Source organism: Brienomyrus brachyistius, chromosome 16, assembly GCF_023856365.1.
Source record: "Brienomyrus brachyistius isolate T26 chromosome 16, BBRACH_0.4, whole genome shotgun sequence".
Taxonomy (NCBI): Eukaryota; Metazoa; Chordata; class Actinopteri; order Osteoglossiformes; family Mormyridae; genus Brienomyrus; species Brienomyrus brachyistius.
This window is the reverse complement of record NC_064548.1, coordinates 3,796,025-3,816,743: the sequence shown is the minus strand read 5'-3', so window position 1 is coordinate 3,816,743 and position 20,719 is coordinate 3,796,025. Positions and strand designations below refer to the sequence as shown.

The 20,719-nt window shown below is 43.8% G+C and overlaps 1 protein-coding gene and 1 long non-coding RNA gene across 4 annotated transcripts; one reads left to right on the top strand and one right to left on the bottom strand.

The window, feature by feature from the left end:
* Positions 1-2,334: 2,334 nt before the first annotated feature.
* Positions 2,335-4,927, bottom strand: LOC125709497 (uncharacterized). The gene is made up of 2 exons (XR_007382734.1): positions 4,691-4,927; positions 2,335-2,847 (listed from the first exon to the last, which is right to left on the bottom strand). It is a non-coding gene; the product is annotated as an uncharacterized LOC125709497 (long non-coding RNA).
* Positions 3,907-17,996, top strand: ints6 (integrator complex subunit 6). Of its 3 annotated transcripts, none has more exons than XM_048978010.1 (19): positions 3,907-3,958; positions 5,266-5,351; positions 5,495-5,572; positions 6,086-6,235; positions 9,091-9,180; positions 9,506-9,689; positions 10,019-10,144; positions 10,282-10,433; positions 10,554-10,706; positions 11,613-11,745; positions 11,845-11,939; positions 12,313-12,423; positions 13,012-13,227; positions 14,454-14,580; positions 14,974-15,116; positions 15,412-15,682; positions 16,064-16,363; positions 16,493-16,586; positions 16,760-17,996. In XM_048978010.1, the coding sequence occupies exons 2-19, from the start codon at positions 5,280-5,282 to the stop codon at positions 16,851-16,853; spliced, it is 2,589 nt and encodes an 862-aa protein (XP_048833967.1). In that variant the 5' UTR covers positions 3,907-3,958; positions 5,266-5,279; the 3' UTR covers positions 16,854-17,996. The 3 variants fall into 3 exon arrangements, with proteins under 3 accessions (XP_048833967.1, XP_048833965.1, XP_048833966.1); XM_048978008.1 differs by lacking the exon at positions 3,907-3,958 and adding an exon at positions 4,876-4,920; XM_048978009.1 differs by lacking the exon at positions 3,907-3,958 and having other exon boundaries at positions 4,929-5,351.
* Positions 17,997-20,719: the final 2,723 nt, after the last annotated feature.

The window sequence follows — 20,719 nt, the reverse complement described above, 5'->3', positions numbered from 1 at the left end:
ATTTCACATCTATTCTGCCCAGGACTGCAGAGTACTTTTCATTCTTATACTCTTTGCACCTATACAAAACTGAATGATGGGGCATCGGTATTTGCGGGAATCGCTGATGTTTAGAATTCCGAAGTCATCACTTTCACTCTCATTTCACATCCACTATAACAACTTGAGCAACGAGTTTCAATTGGGGCAGTTCGCCCTCAACGTCATAGTTTTTTTCTGGGAATCCACAACGTTCATTAAAACTTACTTAACTAATTTTATGAGTTATGGTTGAGTCACCATATTGTTCTAAATTTGAGAACATTTTAATTGCTGAAAAATTGTACATAAAATTCCATCGCCGTGACTGTGTTGCATATTGTAACAAATGTACCTGTGCTATGTTATCCCTTTTGTTGTTGTTTTTTCAATCGAAAAATAATCACGTTTACTGTTAATATGGCGCATCATTAATCGCACTGCTTTTAGCACTGAACTGAGGTTTATTTTCGCAGAGTCTGATAATGACTACATTTTATGTATATTTGTATTCAATATAGTTAATCTTAAATTGGGTACTAATGCACCTGTTGACAAAACCTAAAAAAGAAAAACATTAAAATTGTTATAATCGGGAAAAGGTCACTTCAACCTCACAGCTGTGAATAAAACCTCAAGATAATCACTAACATCACTTAGATTATTAGGGTGTGACAAGCAAACCATTTTCTGTCAATCTGTTTGTGTGAGTACTGCATTTAGGATTTAGGCTGAAGAGCTGAAGCTAATCAGTCTTAGAGATGGATGACAAGATCTGGATCCAGTGTCAGTTTAACTATGAAAATCACACTCTCTCGGTTGCTGTAGTTACAGTTTTATTACTTTGTTGACTTGGTCTCAGGTACTAGCTAGCAGAGTCCAACTTGTATGGCTCCAGGTTACATTCTGGCACACTAAGACAGAGTAGAAAAACAGCAGGGGCTCTTCATATTCAGCCTAACCTTCTGACACAGCAGATCTGCTACTCAGAATGCTTATTCCCCGCATAGAATGACCCCAGATATACACCAATCCTACTTACCACTTTAGCCTTAAAACTAAGGTTTTGAGGGACAGACAAATATAGCAAAAGGAGTTAAATGAGAAGTAAGGGATGTGAATGGGAAGTAACATTAACAAACACATTTGATATAGTGAGAACTTAGCTAAATGGCAGTAGCGGCAGTTTAGAATATGTATATAGGAACATTGCATGGTTCAGTGATTACAGGCATGGAGGGGCACAGGAAGGACGCCAGCTTACATATCAGGACAATTCAGTAAGATTCAGCTGATATGAATTACTCCAGTCAGATAAACATTTGCATACATGTGTTGCTTTATTCAAAAGCTAAGCAATTAATTGTATACAGAAGAGAAGGGGAGGAGTGTGTCTAGGTGGTAAATGTGGTATTAAAATAGTGTTATGAAATAGTCCACTACTCAATATATAAAACTATGGAAAAGCACATTTTACAGAATTTAGTAAAGAATCTGCAACATAATTCATTTTTATGTGAATCTACAGCTCTGGAAAAAATTAAGAGATCACTCAATTATATAAAATCTGGATTTTTAAATCCTGGTTTAATCCTGCTTCAGGTGGCAGAAGGCTACACTGTGCGGCAGGCTGCTTCCAGGCTCTAAGCTTCTAAGACAGCAGGTCACAAGAATAAAGTGAAGCAGGAGACACTGGGAATGAACAACAACCAGCCAGGTAGAAGGCAGAAGAAACTTTCTAATGCCATAGATGACCGTCAACTTATCCAGCAGTGCCTCATAAATTGGAGGATGACCTCAAGTGACCTTCAAAAGGAATGGGAAACATTAAGTGGTGTGAAGTGCACTGCTAGGACAGTTCATAACAGGCTCCTAGAAGCAGGACTGAAGACCCAGAAAGCAAGGAAGAAGCCCTTCATTAATGAGAAACAGGGAAGAGTTAGGCTGGAGTTTGCAGAAAAATGTATATTTTACACAGACTCCTACCCATAAATTGAGCAATAAGTGAAACAACATATTGCTATGGTCTCTTAATTTTTTCCAAATCTGTATATAGAACTGATCTAGAACATCAATATCACATTATATGTTTTTTTCTGAAATGTGTTCCATCCAGTTTGTAACCACTCATCCTGGGCAGGGTTTGGATACTTCCAGAACAGGATGCCAGTTCACTGCAGGCACAGTCAAATACATAATCATACACTACAGGCAATTTATAGATGCTAGTTAACTGAACCTGTTCAGGACAGAATATCTAGAGGAAACCCGCACAATATTGGGAGAACATGCAAATTCCACACACACAAAGCAGAGCACTGTCATAAATTACTTTATTCCTCAGTTTGTAACATGTTTAATTGATCAGATTCAGGTTATTTGTTAAAATAATTCATCACTGTGCCACATCCTCTGAACCTTTTTCTCAAAGGTATGATTCTGTAAACACCATGCTACATACTGTTATACGTATATCTATACAAGTTGTTTGCGAATTTCACATTTCTGCAGCGATAACAATGCAACAAATCTACACAGATATCCATAACAAAGTACTTCAAACTACTCTGCTTCAATTTTATTTTATTGGGAAGCATGTTACATAAAGCCCACAAGTATTCATTGTTATGTTCCATGATGCCAGGCACATAAACTGCTGCTTCAGCATTGAAATGCATAAGCAGGGACGGTCAATCTCTCAGGTAATATAGGCAGCTGCCTAGGGCACCAACTGCTGAGTGGCTGCTGACTTGCCAGCCAAGGTTTGCCTTGGATAGGGGACACTGGTGTTGATGCTTGCCTAGGAAGCCACAGTGGCTAGGTCCAGCCCTATGAAGAAGAACCATGAATGCAGGATGTGGAAAAATAAACTGATCCCATATAAGAGCCTTCCTGGTGTGTTTTTCTACAACATTTAACAAAAGTTTAGCCAGAACAGCATAATTAACTGACAACCATTTATACTGCTCACTTATATGGTCAAAATATTAATATCTGCCATATTTTAGTACTGTACCAATACTGTGTTACTTTGAATAATTTGAAACCTGCACTCATACTGTATTCATCTGTTTGCTCTGGGTTCTGAGGATTTGGGCTCCTATCAGTACTGATAGGGCATAGTGCTTTCTCTTCATTTTTTTATGAACAATTTTTCCACACTGTAAATCAAAACATTTATGACAGAAAAATATGATGTCTAAATAATGTATGAAGTTATGGATAAATTACGTCAAGTTCACTGTTCCAGTCAATAACTCAATATGAAAGGCTTGTAGCAAAACGTTTTGGCTATGATAACCAAAAATAAAATGGTATTGTTATATTGGCAGAAAATAACATTTTGAAACAATAACACAGATAACACAATAAACTTATTTTATCAACAAATTGAGAAAATGCACTACAAAGAATCAATATACTGATCATGTGTTATGTAATGTATAATTATGAGTTAGTATCCAGCTGTACAATTAAACACAGATAAGAAGTTTATTCTGCATATATGTGATCTCTTTCCTGTAAATAAAATGTATGTTATATTGTAAAAGTATATACGCAATTTCTTACTATGATGTTATGGGTTTAACATAAAGGATACAAGACAAATGTACGACGCATGACTAACTGAATAATCCTGCAATTCATGTTAGTCATTCTGGCTGTACGGTATAACTAAATGTGGCGATACAATTTAACGTCTCATTTAACACCAATAATGAGCACATTCACAATACACAGGCCAGTAAGTCAATCACTGAATAGAAACTGGACCGCTGCTTTTTAACATATGGGTGAGCAAATCTAAATGTCGAGGCTTTTTGTAAGATGTGTGTTTACTTAAAAGATAGGTAGGTGACATGCTGCTGGTACAAACAAAGAACAAACAAACGATGGGCACGAACACCACCACAAGAGTTTGGGTTGGACACAGCCAAATGTAAGTTAATATTTCTTCGTGTGCCCATACTGCTAAACAACACGTTTTAATAGGTACACAACGATTACGTTATTTACTTTTAAGGACTCCTACTGTGTAAATGGTACATACACTCGTCTCGTTGTAGGCCCATGTGCAATAATTGAAATTGTTACGAATATTTTCGTGACGTTTTCCTTGTATAAATTTACTGTGACTTCAACGTGTCCCTTATAAATCTCTTGAAAATACAGATTCCGTAGATTTAATGCCAAAGTGTATGCAGGCGCTCACTAACAAATTATCTCGGCATTGAAAGAAAAAAAAATCGATATTAAGTCTAAGATCATAAACTATATGTCAAACTGTTCAAAGGCTTTTCGTGAATTTTAGCGACTGTGTTATTCACTAAATGTACTAAGGCTGAAAAGCATTGTGATAACAAGTTTACACACATAAAGAACAAAGAGCGGAGGGACTTTCTGAATATGGGTCACACACAGTCTTGGTCCGCTAGTAGGTCTATACCAGCCCTTTTCAACAATCCCGATCCATTTGACAAGGACAAGAACTCGTATTTATATAATCCCCTCAACATGTACACTGCATAACTACTTTTACTGCATTACCTTAGACCCTATATTTAAAAAAAAAAACAATTACTTTACATCAAATAATTTTTTTACATTTCTTCAGTCTGATTTGCACAAAAGCCAGACCGCATGCGCTTATGAGTCTTTTTTTTTTCCTTACCACGTCCCAGACGTCCTCTATATGCGCATGTGCAACCGAGCAACCTCTGTTCCTCTCTTACTTGGATATGTTAATATAATGGCTTCTAACAACCAATCAGCGGTGGACGTTGCAGCCATATGGTTATCAAATGTCGCTTGGAGGCGGGACGAAATCCCAAACTATGGTTAAAACGAGTGAGAAAGACGATGAGATTTCAGTACAGGGCGAACTAGGAGTAGTCAACTTAGGTCAGTGTTACAGTATTTTTTTCTTTTTTTTTTTTTAAAAAAAAACAAACTTACGTAAAATTGACCTATTAACAACAAGCAACAAAAATCCCTTGTAGACCATCAGTCTTGCCCCACAGGATTTTTTGGGTTTATTAAGAATAACTGAGGAAAAGGGGGTTATCTACTTCACTATCCTTAGTTTTTGAAGAATGAGTAAGATAGCCGGCCAACTCGCTAAATGATTGCCGAAGCGACAGGGGGCGAACAAAAGATCTTTTTTCTAGTTTGGTCGATTGCACTGACACAAAGTCCACATAGAAGGTGTCATCACCAGCACAATGCCCGTTTTACTTTTTCTGATAGACACGTCCGCTTCCATGAACCAGCGCACCCCTCTGGGTACTACCTATCTGGACATAGCAAAAGGCGCTGTTGAGACTTTCATGAAGGTACCGTAAAACCAGGGTGCATAAGCATCTCCGAGCATCACATTGGGGAGATCGCGTTCGTTTGTTTGTTTCGTGGCAAATGCATGTCCGCTACAGTTTTCCAGCAACCTCGATTATTCTATATCTTTTTCAAATTCACACAGCTCAGAGCCCGAGATCCAGCGAGCCGAGGAGACCGGTACATGTTGGTGTCCTTCGAGGAGCCTCCCGTTGGAATCAAGGTAACGTGTCCCCGCTGTCAGTAGCCTTTCTTGCGCTTCAGTCTGCTTTTTTCCTGACCATAGATCTCTATTCACAACTTACTGTATGATTTCAAAGCAGCATCCGTAACCCGTCTAAAACATGGCCGACATTTTGTTTTAGTGTGCAGCAATGAACTGTGGGTGATGTCTTGGGTGTTCAGATTTCAAGTTGTCAAGTTGGTGTAGAAAAGGGGAGGCGAGATCCACGCGATAGGCCCTGTAACGACATGTCGTCTAGTTTTCCCTATAAACAAAAGTATCACATGATACTCTTTCTTTCTTTTCTTTTTAACTCAAATGTCAGACTGTCACAGTAAGTAAATCTACATGATATTGTTTATTTTCAGGAATCCTTTTTTTTATTGAGTAATCTGGTACTTCTAAAATTAATTTTAACTTAAGTGAAATTCATGATACAGCTGTGGCATTGTAGATGGCAATACTAATGAGGGAGGAGGATGATGATGAGTGATTTCTGTCCTCTTCATCAAGGCGGGATGGAAGGAGAATCATGCCACTTTCATGACTGAGCTGAAGAACCTTCAAGCTGTTGGACTCTCCACCATGGGTCAGGCGCTCAGGACATCTTTCGATTTGCTCAATCTCAATAGATTAGTTTCTGGAATAGACAACTATGGGCAGGTACGTTGTGTACAGCGAAAATAATTAATTGATTTAGTTTCTGTGTGAGGAGAACCAACTACAGACTACCAAAATAGATATTTTAACACCCAGCCCCCCATCACTCACCCTTCTGAAATTTTCGCACAGTATTATAAGCATCACACGCTAGTATCTCCTCATAAACTGGATCTGAGACCACCCTGAAAAGTTTAATACAACAGAACTAGTCATACTCATCTTATGCTAACCAAATTAGCATAAGATGCTATTTTTATTAACCCTTGCCCACTGAGCACTTGTATGATTCCTCCAGTTCCATTCCTTTCCCTGTTTAACATCACAGGCATCATCTGCCTAAAAAAGACTGATCTGCATCAGGAATACTGTACTTTGTATATTTGGTCTGTTCGTCATCTGGTGTAGTCTGTGCGTTTAATGGAGCCTTTTCTGGTGCCCCTGTCGCCGTAAGATCGGACAGCATTTGTGAGGCAGATTTGGCGACGTACACAATTCTCCTTTTTCTAGGTGTTGTAGTCATTTGATATTGTTGAAGTTTTATGAAGTGGCAGCTGTACTATTACTGAAATAGTATGAATCAGAGGCCTGTGCATTTGTCATGTCACAGGCACTGAGTCTGACTTTGAGGCTGTTGCCTTTCACTCGCGCTTCCAAGTCTGCCCCACAACATCAACAGTCCAGACAGAGAAGCTGCAACTTATGCACTGGTGAAGGGGAAAAAAAGCTTATATATGTCAAATGGATGGAGTTTTGAGCAATATATGAATATATAATATATGTGTGTGTGTGTGTGTGTGTGTGTGTGTGTGTGTATATGTATGTATGTATGTATGTATGCTTTATTTTTAAAATGCAATACCTTTATTTTCATTGTACAATTAAATTTTTACATTGTTAAAATGCCTCTCAACATTGCTTAGCAGAGGCAGAGTTAATTTTCTATTTACTTTATTGTGCTAGTTGTTGCTTAGCCTCCCAGCCTTCACAGGTCAGTGGCCAATCCCTTTGCAATGCTTTAGGTCATTGTTCTCTCCTGCTGACTTTCAAAAATCCCACTGTTCTTTACATTGAACTGTGGGTGCTGACTGTCTCCCACCCTCCCCCCCCACACACACACTGTCTGTTTCTTTGCTCCTCAGTGTGGTCTCAGTATTAATAATAGATCAGGAGCCTGTTCACTCCCCCCCGACACGGTGGATGAGATGGGCTGCAGTGAGTACCAAAGAGAGATAATGTGACACAATCCTAGAGGCTCATGGGTAGGGTGACATTTCTGTCCCTGCCATTGTTTTCTTTTTCCTTCATCTGCTCTTTTTCTCTCTCTTCCCTTTTTGCTGTATTCTGCCCCTCCCCGCTTCTCCTGGTCCTGTTCCCATCAGCTCTATTAGTCCTAGCCACAAGACTGTGCTTTGGGGGGAGCTTGGTGCCTTGGGTAGCATGTGGTGTGATAAGTGAGCCAGCATTGTGACCTGCTGCTGTGTCACACAGCTTCTATAGTCACCTTTCTCGACAGACTGCACCCATGAGCATCAACGACCAAAGAGGTTTTGCTTTGGTCTTTGATGCCTGCTCCATTTAGATGTTTTCATAACTTGATTTCCGAGCAATTAATAACACTTTAAAAATTCCTGGAAATTGTGATATTTGCTTGAATTCAGTGTATTTTTTTTCTGTTTGTGTGAAGCTTTATACTTGTCAGGGGATTCTCAAACTGTATGACCCAATTCTAGTGGCTTGTGGCACAGAACACATTAGAAGCTATGGGAGCCCTTTATACAAGCGATTTGCTGTCTTTAAAAATGTGTACCATAATTTGAAGGAGTTTTGTAGCTTTTGTTGTAATGGGAAATCAGTTGACTGGTATAGCAGTACCCAGCCTCAGGTACTTTGAAGTTTAGTATAAATGGCCTTCTAGTGAGTTTGGGCATCATCTTCTAACATAGGCAGGCTGTCATGCCCTTTAGGTCTGTAGTTAACAGTGAGCGGCAGGAAACCACCATGCCTCCAGCCCGGTTCTAACCAACCGTATTTCCTTACAGGAGCCCAGAACAGTGGTCTGGTTGTGAGACGCTCCAGAAGCATTTCAGTCATTTTCTTTACATTGTTTACCAAATGAGTTACTAATGGTTACTTATTATATTACATTGGGTGCTATAGTAATCATAATAATGTTGAGACTGAACAGTTCTGTTAGTGAGAGAGCGTTTGACGGTGTGTTTGTGTACCTGCGTCTGCTCTTGTCTCAGGCTGCTCTCTAGCTGCACTCCCTCTGGCCGTGTGCCTCTGTGCGCCCTGATGCGCCCCCTGAGGCTCATTAGGGATAACCCCTGGCTACACACACTCTCCTGACAGATGTGGCCTCTGCCCTGCCTTCCAGTTTGTCCTTACTCAGCTACCGTAGTTTCATATAGTAGTGAACTGCTCAAATTGAGACCACATTCATGTCTATGCTGGCCTTCACTCCAATTCCCTTAGTCCACATAGTCAGTCCTCATATGTGCATTTTATACCTGGATAGATGGTCCTACTTATTTACTGGTGTCTTTGTGTCTTACTCCGTTTATATTTGTGGGGCAGAACCGGACACACAGGGAACCAGCTTGCCCGTCTTGTTCTGTGTCATATTGGTCTGTAAAACGTTACTGTTTTTTTCTGTGTGTGGGTCTGGTATGGCAGAGGTAGTGTGTGAAGGTGCACAGAGGGGAGTTCAAAACCCCGGAGAGCAAGTTTTTTTTTTTTTGTGAGCTGCTGCCATCTGGCAGCTTGTAGGAGCTGTGTGTTTCTGTGTGTCTGCGTGGGCTTGCGTGCTCCGCAAGCAGGCTACCTGCTCCCACATTTAACTGTCTTCCACTCAGGGACGTAACCCCTTCTTCCTGGAACCCTCGGTCATCATTGCCATCACGGATGGAGGCCAACTTACCAGCAGTTGCGGGGTACAGGATGAGGTAATGAACAGCATACCATCGCCATGGAGACAGTCGCAGGAAATCTTGTGTGACAATAGCAGTAGGTTCGTGCTGAGCAGTAACTATTGTGGGTTCCTTATGCTTAAAGCTAAATCCTTATACTTAATGCTAAATCGCTTCAAGGTAGTGTGCAGCATATCTGGGTAGATGGTCAGATAGGTAAAATTGTCAGGCTTGTGAAATGTGCTTCAGCTGTACCACGAAATGATAAAGATGTTCTTTTCCTTCCAAGCCGATTCTCCCTGCCGTTCCTAATGTGATTGCATGCCATCTGTGGTCCTCCCACCTCCTGCCCCTTCACCAGCTGCACCTGCCCCTCACCACGCCCCTTCCGGGCAGTGAGCTGACCAAGGAGCCGTTCCGCTGGGACCAGCGTCTCTTTGCCCTGGTCCTTCGCATCGCAGGCCATGCCTCAGCAGAGACGGAGCCTTTGGGGGGGGTGCCCTGTGATGACTCTGCCATCACCCCCATGTGTGAGGTCACTGGAGGTAAGGAGTTGTGATGGTGGCTGCTGGGGGGAGGGGGGGGAGATATGGGGATATTGGCTCTGTGCTTCCTGAGAACGAATGATGAATGAGAAATAAAGTCCTTTTTAGATGCTGCTTGTTGCCTGGGTTACGGGGGATGGGTGTATTTAAAAGAATCTTTAATGAAAAGTTCACAGCCTTTGTGTCTGACTCAATCACTTCACTTAAAAGGAAAATGTTTAAAACGAGTGGGGGGAAAAGTGGCCTCTGGTTCTGTAGACTGTGTGGGTGTTGGCTTGTCTTGGCCAGCCATGGCACCTTCAGCCTGATCTACATGCTCGCCCTGGCAGGCCGCTCCTACAGCGTGTTCTCCCAGCGCATGATGAACCAGTGTTTGGAGTCGCTGGTGCAGAAGGTCCAGAGTGGAGTGGTGATCAATTTTGAGAAGACAGGGCCGGACCCCTTGCCTGTGGAAGGTAGTAATGGGACGTGTGCATTGTGTTTGCCCCTCCTGTGGGTTTTCCTTACTTATTTGGCCCCACCTCCTGCTTTGTTGTCTCAATTGCCCCCAACTTGCTTCCCCATATGTTTCTGTCCCTCTTTCATCCTGCAGATGGCCCTGTTGAAGTGCACAAATCTGGCACGCAGCCTTGGCACTGCAGCCATAGGCTGATCTATGTACGCCCTAACCTGAAGACGGGAGTCCCCCTTGGCCACTGGCCTATCCCAGAGGCCTTCTGGCCGGACCAAAATTCACCCACGTTGGTAAGGTTACGACTGAGGGGATTTTAGAGGGAACTGTTGTCTCGTAATGAGCTCTAGGCTCTGTGTGTGACTGTGTGAGAGTGCCAGTCTTTCTAAATGACTGTTCCCTCCCCCCCCCAGCCCCCGCGCTCTGCCCACCCCCATGTGCGATTCTCCTGCGTTGATACAGAACCCATGATAGTGGACAAACTGCCTTTCGACAAATATGAGCTGGAACCCTCGCCCCTCACTCAGTACATCCTGGAGAGGAAGTCACCCCACACCTGCTGGCAGGTACTCCTCTCCTGGGTTCTTGGTGCCCCCGCCTCCTCCCCAGGGCTTCAGCCTCTTCCAGTCAGACCTGCTCATGTTGCTAGGTTATGTCCATAGCATGCAATTTTGATTAGGAAGTGCTTAACTTTGAGATAGTAGATACCAATGAGCACCACTGCTGAATCGGTGTCCTGTCTTAGAATACATTTGAATTGACAGTTCTAATCACACCATAGTTTACTGGATTATAGATGAAAGCAGTGCAGATAGATGACGAACCACAGGCCCGGCGACCCACGCGGCCTCATTTCTGACCTCAGCTGTCAGCTGCTGAATTGCTTGTTACTGGGTCAGGTGTGTAATTGGTATTAAATCTGGAAAAACTAAGCTGCAGGTGACAGACCTCCCAAGAGGCCACCTAGTCCACCGGCCATGTTTGTGCCAGACACCTTGTGCTGTTGCCATGACACTGATGGGATCAATGTCAACACATTACCATGGTGTCTAGGTTCCTGTCCACTGCCCAAAATCAGTTGCTATTTTGTCAATTATTATACTCTAGTAATCAGACTCCTATTCCTTATTAGAACCAATATGGGCAGAAACCAAGAGGTTTAACAATTTTTCAAAAGTATTTTTTGGTTTAAACTTCATTCTTTTATTAGTAATCAGCAGAGGCTAGCTTTAAACGAATGCTTAATGGCCCATGGAAAAAATCCATGAACTGTGCAAAAAGAATACAGATTAATTTTACAGTTGCTTATTTGTTATTATCCGTAAGTCATTTGCATCTGTGTTAGGCGTTGAGTGAATTTTCTCTGTTTGGACCCACTGATTGTGAGTCCAGGCTGTTGACCCTTATTAAGCAGCCAGGTCCCGGTTATGCCTTTGGCCTTTTGACGCTCCTGTGGTTTGTTCCTTCTGTAGGTGTTTGTGTGCAACAGTGCCAAGTACAGCGACCTGGGCCAGCCCTTTGGCTACCTGAAAGCCAGCACGGCCCTGAGCTGCGTCAACCTCTTTGTCATGCCGTATGATTTCCCAGTGCTCCTGCCTCTGCTGGGTGAGTGAGATGGGAAGGTGCCTCCCCCCAGCCGCAGCAATGGCAGCCCGGCACCTGTGCATAGATCCCCTCTTACTGATTTGCTCTCGGCCATTGCAGATGACCTGTTCAAGGTGCATAAACTGAAGCCGACTCTGAAGTGGCGGCAGGCATTCGAGAGCTATCTGAAGACCATGCCCCCCTACTACATCGGCGTGAGTAGCCAGACCTTAGGCGTTCATCAGGGTTCAGACCTTAGGCGTTCATCAGGGTTCAGACCTTAGGCGTTCATCAGGGTTCAGACCTTAGGTGTTCATCAGGGTTCAGACCTTAGGCGTTCATCAGGGTTCAGACCTTAGGCCCGCACTCCTATTTATTACACTGATTCACGTCCAGTCACACAGTTATGGCACATTTGTAATATGTTCTCCCAAACTCAACTGTGAAATGTGAAAATGTTTATTACATTTTACTTGTAATTAAGCTATGAATCGTGCAATCATGGTAATAGGTCCAGTTAGAGGTTAAGTCAAAGATGTGAGTGGTGTGTAGTATGCTTGTCCCTGAACTCTTACCGTTGACTTGCAGCCCTTGCGCAAGGCACTGAGGATGATGGGAGCACCCAACCTGCTAGCAGACAACATGGAGTATGGTCTGAGCTACAGTGTAGTCTCCTACCTGAAAAAGCTGAGCCAGCAGGTATGGTCCATCCGTCCGTGCCATTTGCAAAGCACACTTCACATCTGTGATGTAAACATGGGTGAAGATAGTCACTGTCTACCTCCGTCTACCCAGCTGTCTTCAAACTACTGACTGTTGCGTAAGCAGCATGCCAAGCAGGTCAGATGAGACCTCCTTCCAAGGCCACTGACTCTAGCTCCTTCTGGGGTTTTCTCAGGCATTCCCAAGACAGATGGGAGATATAATCCCTTCAACGTCTCCTGAATCTGCCTCATCACCTAGTGGGACATACACAGAACAGCTCCATTATGAGCCATTTAATTTTAGCCTTAAAAGATTCTTTCAGTTAACCTCTTGATGTAGTTGTGAAACCTGTTTTCAGATTTGTAAATTTTACAGGTATACTCAAATATCAGATGTGCCAGAGTGTTTTGCCTTTTGCTAACGTTGCCTGTTCAAATATGGATCTTTGGTCGCATCAGGGTGGACCATAGACTGTGCATGTGTGCCTGTTCCTATCAACATAGTTATGTGCAAACTCATTTTGTCTGATCTGTACTTGTTCTGACCCGGTTTTCCTTGTGGTGTAATTTCCTCTCTGCTCAGACCAAACTGGAAGCAGAGCGTGTTGTCGCCTCTATAGGGAAGAAGGCTGTTTTTGAAAGTGGGACCAAGGTTCGATGCCGGGCTAACAGCCTATCATTGGCTCACCGTGGGAACTTTGTGCGGCTGCTGCAAGGCGTTGTGGGTGAGAGCAGTGTCTGTCCTGAGGAGCTCACCCCCAAGGAATTTGCTGGATTTCAGCTTGCAACACTCAATAAGGTGAGCTTGCCATAATTATGCCACTTGGTACTGCTTCTATACATTTAAAGCCCCACTCACGTTTATTTACCAGGCCAAACGTGGTTATATCTAGCTGTCCTGATCACACCTAGGTCTCTTCACTTCAGTTGATTAGCCCTTTATTTGAGGTACCTACCAAGTGTAAAAATAGGTAAAAATAAAAATACCAAGTGTTTACTTTTCTGTTTTATGAGTCTATGCACTAAGCTAGGATCAGCTTAGGGTTTTTCTAATAGCCTTGATTTGTCAGGATGAGTCCATAGGCGCTTTCCCACCATAGGAACCTTTTTCAGGAACTGCTGTTGCCTTGGCACTACAGACACTCAGCCCAATTGTAATTTCTCAGAAGTGGTTACTGAACCTTTATTTAATCCATATTCTAGGTTACTTTTCACTTGACCGCAGCCTAGGTTGCGGCTTGTAGAGAAACTTGCTGATGCTTGTGCTCAGCCAAACTTGGAAGTTGCAGAAATGTCAGGTCAGGTTGGGGAGGTATTGCTGCACCCACCCATATGAGGAAACTCCTTGGGATTCTGACTAGCGACCCGCCCCAGGCAGATACCCGGTCCGGTCCGGTCCCATCCTACGGAAATGACCATCCAGTCACCAATTGGGATCCCAAGGAGTTTTGTCATATGGCATACATCAGCGCATGCTCCCCAACCTGACCTGACATTCCTGCAGACAGGGGGAGACATGGAAGTAGTGGAGCAAAAATTGAGCAAGTGGAATTATTTTTGTAACTCGCTTGCATTAAATGCATTAATGAAAACCTTTTGTTTGTCTTCATATTTCTGTATCAGAAAATTTGATCGACAACTGATTATACTTTTGTCTAAAATCACCAGTGCTGGTGGTGAAACCTGCCAGTGTATATTAGTGGGATAATGTTGCGCGTTTTTTTTTTTTTTTTTATTTACTGGAAAACGAAAGATCAGTCTGTTGGCAAGATTTAAAATAATGGATTGTAAACATATCGCAAGCTTTTTGCATCTCTCATGTTTATGTAGCATAAATGTCCAAGTTCCTGTTGTGCATTGGGAAAGCACCACATAAAAGTGGCCAGGAGCTACAAAAGTTTATAGTAGAGATGGCCCAGCAGCTCGGAACCAGGAATTAGGTTCCTGGACTTTGGTGGGAAAGCGCCTCATGATTGTGATCTCTCATTCGTTCCCCATGCTACTCAACCTGGCCCACCTTTCCAGAGTATGAAGCCCCAGAGCTTTCGCAATGCTTATGACATCCCCCGGAGACAATTACTGGACCAGCTCGGCCGTATGAGAATGAACCTTCTGAAAGCCACCACCAGAACTTTTCAGAGCCAGGACCCAGGTAAGTGTCGTCGGACCCAGCTGAGCCTTTGGTGTAGGGCACCTAATCCAGCTTCCATATGTGTGATGGTGCTCTATTTGATATATGTAAACTGCATCATCAAATCGCTACTGCACTAAGAGTTATGACTGGTAGTTTACTGATTCAGCATGATGCTACAGACATGCTGCTCTCGGCTTATGTAGTTTTATACCTAAGGGGTGAAAATCACGTTCTTCATTAATCCATGGAGTCCAATGAGAACCTCTCCCTTTAAATAATATAAAACTGTCAGCGGATAAGCCAGTGCCATGACTCTCTGAGTCAGCGGTCAGCAGTAAGGAATCCATATTATGATTGTTGCTTTAGTGGGATATTGTGGAATCCATGCACACTGGTCATGCATCCTTTCAGATCAGCTGCACAGCATCGCCATTGCTGAGATGGGCAACTACCAGGACTTCCTGAAACACGTGGTCCCACCTCTGAGGGAGGCGGATGCTGACCAGCCCAAGCGCCTACACACCTTTGGGAACCCCTTTAAACTGGACAAGAAGGTAAGAGTGTGCGCTTCCAAGCCTTAGGAAATGCTGAGGCGTGTTTGTCATTTGCAGAGCAAACAAAAAGCAACGTTCCCTTAGGACCATCCTCAGTAACCATTAGCATGCTATTTGAATTAAAGGGAGGTATCCTAGTATCTATTCCAGCACCATCCCAGCCTTAATGTTTACTCGCATGGTGGGTGTATTTTGATGGTTGTTCTGATTGGTTTGTTGTGCATGTGTCACAGCACCTGGTCCATGTTTATGAGAATCTGTGACTCATTCCCTTTCCACTTGTTCTTCCTCACAGGGAATGATGATCGACGAGGCAGACGAGTTTGTCTCCAGCCCCCAGAATAAGTCCAAGCGGCCGGGCGACCCTGGCATGCTGGGAGGCGCTACTGCCCCTAAGAGGCGGAGGTGCATGTCCCCACTGCTCCGGCCGGGCCGTGGCTACACCCCGCCTGTTCTCAGCAACCATGCTGGTGGGCGGAGCTCCCCAACACCTCCCAGTGCCCCACCTATGCCAGCAAGCCCCCAAGCTCCAGTTCCATGTGCCAAACTGCTTCCCTCGCCCAGATGTGAGTCTTTGACTCTCCCCCAGCCCTCCTTGGGACACCATCTGCTAACTGAGTCACAAATTACGCTTTCAGAAAAGAGAAAGCAGTTGTATTTGAGGACTTTGTATAAACTTGGTATTAGTGTAGCTGAGGCCCTGTACAGTTTTGCCCTACCCTGTCCGATTATCAGTGTACAGACGTGATGACCTCTGAGACTGGATTTCTAGGTATTTGTGAAGTTGCCTGTTTTGTAAGCAGCCTGATGCTGAGTTTAATAATAGAAGTAATGGAAAAAGGTCTTAAAAGGTCCTTTAAAAATGGAGAGCATATGAGGTTCTGCTGTTGTGACAAAAGGCACAGGGAAATATACAATTTAATAGAATAAGCTTCACTCCCTTGCAGTGTCTGACACCAATCATGACATTGATGACGGGATCTTCGGGAACCACATGGGCAACCACTACAGCCCTGAGGGGGCACTGGCCCCCGAAGATGATGCGGTGCTGCAGGTTTCGCCATACCTGACAAGTGCGGCAGACGACAGACAGAACGGAGACGAACCACCAGGGGACAGCCGGGTCACCGGTTCCCTGGCCCGACCCACCGCCAGCCAGCTGAAGAAGCTGCATGAGGCCGAGGCCCAGGGCCGCAACGCTGAGCTCAAGCTCCTCATCACCCGAGAAATCCGCAAGCCGGGTCGACGTACGTGCTCACCGACAGGATCAATCTGGACCAGATATCTACTTGAAACGTGAAGTTCTATAGCTTTTTGTAATGGATGAATTTGTACTGATGACGCCAAATGCCTGTTGTTTATATTTGCTTCTTTAGGCTATGAGAAGATCTTCTACTTCCTGAATCAGCTCTGCGGCAGCCTCAGTGTGCGTCTGATATTCCTGCAGAACATGATCAAAGAGGCCGGCAGGTGCACCATTAAGCTGTCTTGAGTTTCATGATTAGGGTGACTGTGCCTGTAATCATCATGTTACATAAGTGTAGCTACAGAAGCACATATAATTGGTCATTTATGATGGAGATGTTATGTTATAGAAGCTGTAGCCCGTACCATCCAGTCCTTAAAACTCTTCCCCTCCTTAGGTTTAAGAAGCGGGTCCTGGTTGAGCAGCTACAGAGCTTCCTGGAAGAGATCCACATGGAGGCAGATCACAAGGACCACATACATGGGTGCTAAATGTGCAGTGTGCTCTAATCCAGCCCTGTCGTCTCTCTGGGACCCCATGGATGCATGTCTCTTGGGAGCTACTGTTACATGCTGGGTTTCTGGAGAGACACAGACGTACACTACAGACTGGGTGTAATCAACGTGTGATACTCAAGACAGGAAGTGGCAGAGAACTTCCGCATGGGGCTGTAAAAATTTTTTTTTTTTCCTTTTCTGAGAAAGGTTTGTTCAGTCTTGTTATTGCCTCTGTTACAGTGGTGCTGGTGGTACATCAATATACTGTGGCTGTGACCACGATGCTTGGGCTCCTGGAGTACAAAATGGTTCTACTGTGACTTGTTGCATAGGAGTCCCTACCCTGGGCATGTAGCCTCTCCATGCTGTAGGAACAACATTGCAACATCGGGATGATAGTGAAGCATAGCGAAGCTGCAGCCATCAGGTGAATCCCTCTACATATCTGCCAGTAAGACCAGATTATCTTGTGGTCTCCATATGCCTGATTTGTGGATTTGATTTATATCCACTGATGAAATTGCACTCTTACCATATCCACCGATGGGGCGATAGGTGCTGCACTAGGAGGCTACTGTCAAAATTGCCGGTGAAGCTGCTTTCTCTGCTGTGATGATGCATGAAGCTGATGATGCTGTCTGAGACTGACATCACAACATCAGACCCTTTAAAAAAAGTTAACTATGTTGGTCACACTGTTTATTGTGCCCCCCACAAACACTCGCATAAACACGTCTGACCAATATACAATACACTCATAACAGAATATTGATGTAATGGACTCCCTTGATGTTCATCTTTTTAAAGAATTTTTAGGTTCTTGACGTTTTAATTTACAGCAAGCGCTTTGAGGCATGTCTGTCTTGGGAAGCGGTATTGTTTTCGGAAATCTCTTTGATACGAGGACCGGTTGACGTTCTGCAGGTAGTGGCTGAAACCTTCTCCCTTCACATTTACCTTAGCTACACCATCCAACACTGGGACCAAATCTTTGCCGTACTTGTCAATTTTTGTAAAATTTCAGATGCTGTAAAATAAAGTATTTTCACTATATTGTATCTGTGTAAATAGTTTTCAGAGATATTTAAAGTGCTATATAATGAAGTATTTACACAAATAAAACTCATTTCTATTTTACTCCCTGACTGGTGGTTGTAAATGAACCATTTCAAGCAAACTCATTTTTTCCCAACTTATGAGTGTGAATTGTTTTTTTTTTTTTAACACAAGAAATGCATGAGCGGTAGATAATGGATCGATCCTGAAACTGCCTTTAAGCACATGGAACGTAAACTCTCTGCAGGGAAAGGAGCCTGAGCTAATGTGGGAGGCAGAGATATACCATATAGAAATAGTCAAGCTCACCTCGATGTGTGGCTCGGTCTCTGGGTCTACATAACTCCCTCCGGTTTGATACCAGTATGTTGGAGTTCACCCTGGTGAAATATGGACTTCACTAGCTCCCCAATCCTGCTGCTTCTCTTTAGGTCCTAGTTTGTTTCGCTTCCTCTTCGCTCTGCCCTGGGCTCGATGAGTGGTTCTTTTGTCCTGTACCTGTGGTGGGCTGCAGTGGGGTGGGTGACCCAGGGCTGGGTCACTGAGCTGGTCTGGGACAGTGTGCCTCTGGCGGCCATCACCTCGCGTCCTGGTCTCTCCTGCCCTGGGCTGAGCCCACCTGCATGTCCTGCTGCTTTTAATGCATTATACCAGATTAGTACTCTCTCACTCATACGCACATACAGATTAACAAGCATTAAAAAAAAAAAAAAACGACCATAGAATCGGGTGTGGTCTGCGTGGGGTAGGGCCATGCTCTGCGGGTCACCATGCCGTTCCCTCAGGCCCACTCGTATGTGGGGGGTCCAGCCTGATGGTGCCTGTGGGGAATGTGGGGTGACTCATTGGCATTTGCACAGGGATATCGCGCATAACGGCTGACTAACAACCTTCCTCCCCTTTTTCCTTCAGTTAATTTTGTCAGTTTATTTTTCCACTGTATCTCTTGTCTAATTTCTACCTCTCCTTACGTCTGTTTTTTCCAATACACATAAACACCTCATAATCTTCCCAGTACACAAAAACATACAAATATATGTCCACCTTCAATGGAAAAGTACGGTATGCGCCCTCGCAATCTACGTCTACTGTGTAATAACACCTAATGGTTTTTTTACTGTAACTTTTGACTTGAATCTTTTTTTTTTCTTCTTTCTTTTTAATTTTCAAATTAATGGTCCACTGGGGCGGCATGGTGGTGCAGTGGTTAGCACTGTTGCCTCCGACCTCTGAGACCTGCATTCCAGTCTCCACCAGGGTTCCATGTGTGTGAAGTTAGCATGTTCTTCTTGTCCTGTCGTGGAGTTTCCTCCCACAGTCTAAAAATATACTGAGGCTGATTTTAGTTACCAAGTTGCCCGTAGGTGTGCGAGTGAATGGTGTGTGAGTGAGTGTGCCCTATGATGGGTTGGTGCCCCATCCTGGGTTGTTTCCTGCTTTGTGCCCATAGTCTCCGGAATAGGCTCCGGCCCCATGAATTTGAATAAGATAAGCAGTTTCAGAAAATGGATGGATAATATACTGTCACCTTGTTGCATGTTTCAACATTAATAATAAAAATATCAGTTCAGAGTATCCAGTCTTCTATTGAGATTTTTGGTGGGGTCCTGGAAGGGGCCCCCTTTGGGTACTTTATTGGTCTACTGGGGAATATTAATGGTCACATTGCATAATGACAGGGGTGTGATTAGGAGGAATGAGATGCTGATCTGAACCCAAGTGGTGCCTTGTTATTGGACTTATGTAGCCAGAGTTTTTCCATAGTGAACTCTGTGAGTTGAATCAGGTGGCTGGCAAAAACACTGAACAGACCTGGTAGAGTGGTGGACAGCAACAGCAAAGGAAGACGTTAGGATGAAGAAGGAAACCTTCCTAAGCTTGCTTAGCTTGTGAGACTCTAGAGGCAACTAACAGGGTAGAGGCAGGTTAAGCAGAGTCTGGCATTGGCAATTTCAGAAGGAAAAATTGGGAGGATTTCAGTGAGGCCCTGGAAAAGAACTTTGAGTCGGCCTCAAAGTGATTCTGGCAAACTGTCAGACAACCCAGGTGGTGGACACAGGGCTTTGCTGTTAACAGCAGGGTTGGAACACTGTTGACCTCAACTGGATATAGTCAGATAGTTGAAGAAGAACTTTGAAGACCTACTGAATATTTCTGATATGCCTTCCTTGGTGCAAGTAGGGTTAGGAAGACTCACCCATCACTAGGGCTGAGGTTACTGAGGTAGTTAAAAATCTCCTCATAAATAAGGTTCCAGGGGTGGATAAGATTCGTGCTGAATTCCCGAAGGCTCTGGATATTGTTGAGCTGTCTTAGCTGACATGCCTTTTTAATATTCTAAGGAGGTCAGGGATAGGGCCACTGGACTGTCAGATAAAGTACCAGTCTTTAAGAAACACGAGTGGAGGGTGTGTTCCAGCTTTAGATTGATCACACTCCTCATCTTATGCCTGGGCATTGGAGAGGAGGATCAATCCGTGAGTTTAACCTCAGATTTAAGAGGAACAATGTAGTTTTCATCCTGATCATGGAACACTGGACCAGCTCTTTACCCTTTCAAGGATACTGGAGGGATCATAGGAGTTTGCCCAACCAGTGTACATGTGTTTTGTGCATTTTGAAAATTAGGCAGAAAGGGGTTTCCGGTTCCGCTACTGCCCAAGATGGCAGCCTAAAACGCAGTCTCTTCCGACAGAATTTAAAAATATCTTGCTAAGTGTCGAGTAAATCCATCTTTGTGTTACTATTGGGTAGATAGTAAGATTATCATGGAAACGAGAAAAAAAGCAAGAGAAATACGACAG

Excerpts from the sequence above, each read along its gene's own strand:
- ints6 (XM_048978009.1), top strand. The coding sequence starts at position 5,241 with ATGCCCGTTTTACTTTTTCTGATAGACACGTCCGCTTCCATGAACCAG. Across the intron at positions 9,181-9,505 it reads GTTGCGGGGTACAGGATGAG|CTGCACCTGCCCCTCACCAC; the intron begins GTAATGAACAGC and ends CCCCTTCACCAG. Across the intron at positions 14,581-14,973 it reads TTTTCAGAGCCAGGACCCAG|ATCAGCTGCACAGCATCGCC; the intron begins GTAAGTGTCGTC and ends GCATCCTTTCAG.